Raw genomic sequence first — 5,428 nt, 5'->3', positions numbered from 1 at the left:
TCCGACCAACTCCTAAAAAAAAAAGTAACACGGTAAACTTAAAATATTTTTTTGTGGCTAATTTTTTTTTTTAAATTGTTCACCCCCAAAAAATTGGAGTTTTTTCCAATATTCTTTGCTCAGGTTCAATGTGATCAAAACCTATTAGAGCTTTCAGAAGCTTGATTGCTGTTCCAAAATTCCAAATTTTTCAAATTAAGCTTGTTATTATCGTCTTCGTGAGGATGTTGGGAGTCCGTCAAAGTTATAGGAGGTCTAGTAGATCTAAGTCACATGAAACCTAGACAAGGAACCCAAATCTTAACAAATTAATGTGCAAAATTAACATGTTGTTCATAGAAATCATTGAGAGATTAATGTGAGTTACTATTATAAATTTTGGGGTTCTTAACTCAAATATATCTTTACCATTTTTATTTTTTTTTATGGTATTTCTTAACTCGACAAGTTAAGAATTAATATGTTACGTATCTGAGTTATGTTTAATAGTTTGTCACTAGTCAATGAATTGTTGCATACACGAGATGTCGAGATGAGATTCGAATAGTGAATACTTACTATTTGTTTATGTAATATATATTGTCCTATAAAATATTTTTTAAAATTTAAATTCGTTTTTAAAAAAATCAAAATAAAAATTTGAAAACAAAAAAATTATAATGACTCAAAATTAAAAAAAAGCGCTTAATTTCAAAAATAAAAAATACACGTATAAGTGCCTTTTTCATTATTTCATATACGTACGAGCGCCATCTTCAATACTTTAAACCAAAAATGGAAAATTTTATTATTTTAATAGTAATTTTCTTTTGTCATTATCATTGTAGCCACTTTCTTAAAAACAGAAAGACAAATAAAAAATATTGCTTAAAACAACTCAAAATGACCTAACCCTCGTTGATATTGTCTCCTCCATACCTCCTGTGCCGAAAATCAGTCTCCCACATCCAGTCAAAGACTCAGCGTCCCCTATCGTCCTCCTGTTGTTCCGCCATCGGCGCTGCCAGACAGCACCAACCCTGGCTTGCATCCCGTGACCCTTTCCTTTTCCTCTCCCTTCCTCTTAGCGCTTCTTTGTCTTCGTCGTCCTCTCCGGCAAGGCTCCACGCAGTAACAGGCCAGCAGCAACTCAAATTTCAGGATCCCCAACCGAGAAGGCAATTCTTTCTTGGGCCGTGAAGGTTGGTCCTACTAATTAGTTAGCTTGTTGGTATATATGTATGTATTGATGTATTGGTTTTGAAGATGAACTTAATTAATCGATTCATGGCAATTGGGGATGAATTTTGATCTTACCAGATCAAATTCGACAGTTCTCCATGTCTTCCCCTTCAATTTTGAGAAAAAGCGAGGCAGTCTTCCATCTTTGGATCTTTAATTGTATATTTTTTTGCTTATACTTATAGTTCAAGACCGTCTTTTGCTATGTTCCTTTTAGGCAGATAATGGTCTTTCTATGAGCATCCAAGAAACTGAAGTTGCAAAAGAAAGCTATGATATTATAATTCTTGATGATAACTTGGCATCAGTAGTAAAGGTAACTAACCCAAACCACATGCATGATCATCTGTTTATAATTAATTAAACTGTTTTGTGTGTTTGTGCGGGTAATTTCATTCAGTTCCAGCTCACTGTTAACATTGCTGCTCTTGTAATGAATGTTGTGGCCACGGTATCTGCTGAAGAAGTTCCTTTAAATGTAGTTCAAGTGAACCACCATTTCCTCACTCTTTAATTTGCAGTTATATGTTAAGTTTAGTTTTGGTTTAATTTGCTTACATGCAACTTTTGTGGGTTAACCTGATCATGGACACTCTTGGAGCCCTTGCACTAGCTATGGAACCACCAACTGACAGCCATATGCGCATATCACCAGTTGGCTGAAGGTTTGTATTGCTTCATTTGGATCTGATTTCTGCATTTTAGAATGTCTCTCGCCTTAATTTCACACCCTGTGCTCTTGCTCGATCTTTTAGGGAATCTCTTAAAACTAATGTCATGTGGAGGAACTTAATCATACAGGTAGTAGCTAGAGTACATCATTCTTAATACTGTGCCGAGAAATTAAACTTGCACACTGTCCTGTTGTAGATCATCATTCATTTGTGTGTAGCCTGGAAACATATTACATATGCCTCTTTGGATCCTGTCACTTTATGATCTTTTATATATTTGCTTTCCCGGGCTATCTATCAAGTGACCATTCTTCTCATTCTTAATTTTGGTTGGCAAAGTATTAATCTAGGTGATGATCAATATTCTAAATCTCACTCCTTACAAGTGAAGAATACTTTAATATTCAACACATTCATTCTATGCCAAGTAAGTAGTGAAAACCTATTTAATTAATTATTTAATTTGGAGATAAATCTGCGATTTCTTTATACAATGTGTCTCTGTCCCAACCCCTTCCCTTGCAACAAAATAACTTTATAGTGCAATATTATACAGAATACCAGATTCTTATTGGGATAGTTGTTGTTGTAATGTTTTGACTCAGATATTTAACGAGTTCAATGTAGAAAAATAGATCAAATGAATGTCTTCAAGGGAGTGACTAAGAATCGTCTCTTCATGGAAATTGTTGGAGTGACATTTGTTCTTCAGGTGAACAGGCATTCAATTGTTATTCTAAATTAATCAACAGTGCTATTGAGTCCTTAGATGGCGCGGTAAACATGCATATCTACTCCTATTATTCCGTTTGCTAATCACAAATAACAATTTAATGAGTTTGAACTTGTCCATTTGTATGTTACATTGTAAGTGTAATGGGTTGCCGTGGTATCTACTTTTCATCATATCATTGTTTGATTATTTTGTATTTAGTTATTTATTCTTTTGTTCTTGAAAACATGATGAAGTTAATATTTCTGCATTTTCTTATTGCTATATGTATATACTTTTCTTTTATTTTTTTTTGAACTAAAGAGCTCAACACTTAGGTGGAGCAAAGAAACAAACAGCAAAATAAAAAAATAATTTCAATGTCATCTTTGGCATAGCCATCAACAACATGGATTATCTACCATACCATGCTGCAGCACATGAGAAAGTTTGAGCCACACAATCAATGACTCCTGTTGTCTTGCTCTGAAATATAGCATCATTCCAACGTAACCAAATGTTCCATATAGCTGAGAAGAACCCAACTAGCCAAAACTTATGCCTCTCTTTTCTCATCGACATTGATCTCTAACTCTCAAAGTGCTCTTTTAGAGTACCGGAGGCAGTCCACACCTGTCCAAATTCTGAGATCCATGCACACCACACCTGCCAAGAGTACTCACAAGTAATAAACAAGTGTTGTATATTTTCAATATCTTTCTTGCACAACACACACATTATCATTCTGTGGTAAGATTCCCAACCGATTTAGCCGGTCCTTTGTATTGACTCGGCCTACCAACACAAACCAAGTGAACAACTCGACTCGAGGTGGAACTGAACCTCTCTAAATTTTCTTTGTGAATCTGAATCTCAGAAGCTCCGCATCCAACGTCTCTTCCTGCACGACTTGCACAAATGAGTTAGTTGAATAAACACCTTCCTTGTCAAATTTCCACACGACTCTATCCTGCACTTCTGCTATCAATTTAATAGATTGCAAGACAAGAAGCATCTGGTCCAAAGTATCTATCTCCCATTGACGTAGTTCCCTCCTCCATTGAAAGTGCCAAACCCACTCAATCCCATCCTAGAACTCGCAATCCTCAATTACTGATCCTTTTTAGTTTGAAACCAAGAAGAGTCTCTAAAAGGAGTCTTTCAACTTTTCCACTTGGAGCCATGTATCCTCCCAAAATATGGTAGATCTACCATCCCCTACTTCCATAGCAAGGTCATCAATCATCTTCTGCCTTACATGTTACTCTTTTATTTGCACTTGACATATGTCTCTCCACGGTTCTCCTCTTTCTGGTAGTTTCTGAGTTGACAGCAAGTGATTTGGGTTCAAGCTATTACAAGAGCATACAATCTTCTTCCATAGGGGACAATCCTCCTTTGAAAAATGCCACCACCATTTAAACAGTAAAGCTGCATTACGGATTACCGCATCACCCACCCCCAATCCTCCTAGCTTCTTAGGTGCCTGAATCATCTCCCACTTCACGAGAGCCATTCCAGGCCGTCCATCCTCCTTTCCCTAGAAAAACCTCCACTGTAGAGAAATGATTCTTTGAGCAACTGCATTTGGCATCTTATACAAGCTCAAGTAATAAACAGGCAGGCTATTGATTACCGACTTAATGAGTACCAACTTTCCAGCCTTACTTAGAACCTTTGCTTTCCACAAGCTGAGTTCCTCTTCCACTTTATCTATAACCAGCTTCCAAGTTTTTACCAGCCGCGGATTTTCTCCTAGACTAATACCAAGATTCCTCACCGGTAAGGCTGCCTCCTGACTACCAAGTAACTGACACATTCGTCTTACCCACTCCTGGCTGCAGTTCACCGGTATCAAGTTGGATTTCTCAAAGTTAATGCTCAACCTAGACATCATTTCAAAGCACCTCAGCAACCTCTGATAGAGTTAGCGATGAGTCTGCTGCGATAGAGTTTGTCATTAATCAGTGACTACCTTTTAGTCTATTTCTTTTATGGAATTAGCTTTTAATTTAGTGATGTATTTGCGACTATCTATTCAGTCGCTAAAAATTTTTTCGAACGAATTAGCGACTATTATGTTTGCATCACTGATCTGCAACTTGTAATTAGCGAGGAAAGCATTGGTTGCTAGGCAGTAGCTAATCCATCACAAATTATATTTTGCGTCAGATTAGCGATGATTTTACGACTCTTTTTGTAGTAGCTAATCGGCCATATTTTTGTAGTGTAGATTTTTTGAAATTTAAACTACAACACAAAAGTTAGATTTCTATTCTTATTCGTTTTGATTTTTTTGATATTTTATTTCAATCTAGCTAAATGGGGGTATTTTCTTATTGACGTTTATATTTTAAAGTTAATATACGATATGTCAATAATTTGTATCAGTAGTAAATTAAATCAACTAGATTCGATTTACATGTATATGTTGCAGAATAGTAAATTAAATCAAATTAATTCGATTTACTATTGATATAGCATATATAGTAAATTAAATCTACATTGAAAAAATATAAATTTATATAGATTTATTTTAGAACACGCATGTAAGCTAATTCACTTTAGGATATTTGTGTAATTTTAATCCTCAAATGATTGAATTACCTTATATATTTTCCATTACTTTTTATGGTGCTTAATTTCTTTTTTTTTAAATTATCTTTTTTAATGCATTAAAATATCACAAAACATGCTTTATTGTTTTAAAATATCTAAATTTAAGGCTAGTTAATAAAACGTTAAAATATTTACCAATCTTAACCAATTTTATATTTTCTTTGTAGGATTTAAATTTAATATGTGACATTTGTACTCATAT

General features: G+C 34.9%; 1 protein-coding gene across 8 annotated transcripts; it reads left to right on the top strand.

Annotated features, from left to right (window-relative positions):
* On the top strand, positions 851 to 2,868 carry LOC107630728 (calcium-transporting ATPase 5, plasma membrane-type-like). Of its 8 annotated transcripts, XR_002359555.1 has the most exons (4): positions 853 to 1,181; positions 1,439 to 1,886; positions 1,977 to 2,022; positions 2,235 to 2,868. XR_002359555.1 is itself a non-coding variant. In XM_021119112.1 (3 exons), the coding sequence occupies exons 1-3, from the start codon at positions 1,280 to 1,282 to the stop codon at positions 1,733 to 1,735; spliced, it is 282 nt and encodes a 93-aa protein (XP_020974771.1). In that variant the 5' UTR covers positions 851 to 1,279; the 3' UTR covers positions 1,736 to 2,854. The 8 variants fall into 8 exon arrangements, 2 of the variants coding, with proteins under 2 accessions (XP_020974771.1, XP_020974772.1); XR_001618368.2 differs by having other exon boundaries at positions 851 to 1,181; positions 1,439 to 2,322; positions 2,501 to 2,854; XM_021119112.1 differs by having other exon boundaries at positions 851 to 1,352; positions 1,443 to 1,537; positions 1,622 to 2,854.

Source organism: Arachis ipaensis, chromosome B03 (assembly GCF_000816755.2).
Source record: "Arachis ipaensis cultivar K30076 chromosome B03, Araip1.1, whole genome shotgun sequence".
Taxonomy (NCBI): Eukaryota; Viridiplantae; Streptophyta; class Magnoliopsida; order Fabales; family Fabaceae; genus Arachis; species Arachis ipaensis.
This window is presented reverse-complemented; position numbering and strand designations above follow the sequence as displayed.

Bases quoted from the DNA above. Each gene is read 5' to 3' on its own strand.
- LOC107630728 (XM_021119112.1), top strand. From the start codon at position 1,280: ATGAATTTTGATCTTACCAGATCAAATTCGACAGTTCTCCATGTCTTC. The intron at 1,353-1,442 runs GCAGTCTTCCAT...CCTTTTAGGCAG, and splicing joins CAATTTTGAGAAAAAGCGAG to ATAATGGTCTTTCTATGAGC. The intron at 1,538-1,621 runs GTAACTAACCCA...AATTTCATTCAG, and splicing joins ACTTGGCATCAGTAGTAAAG to TTCCAGCTCACTGTTAACAT.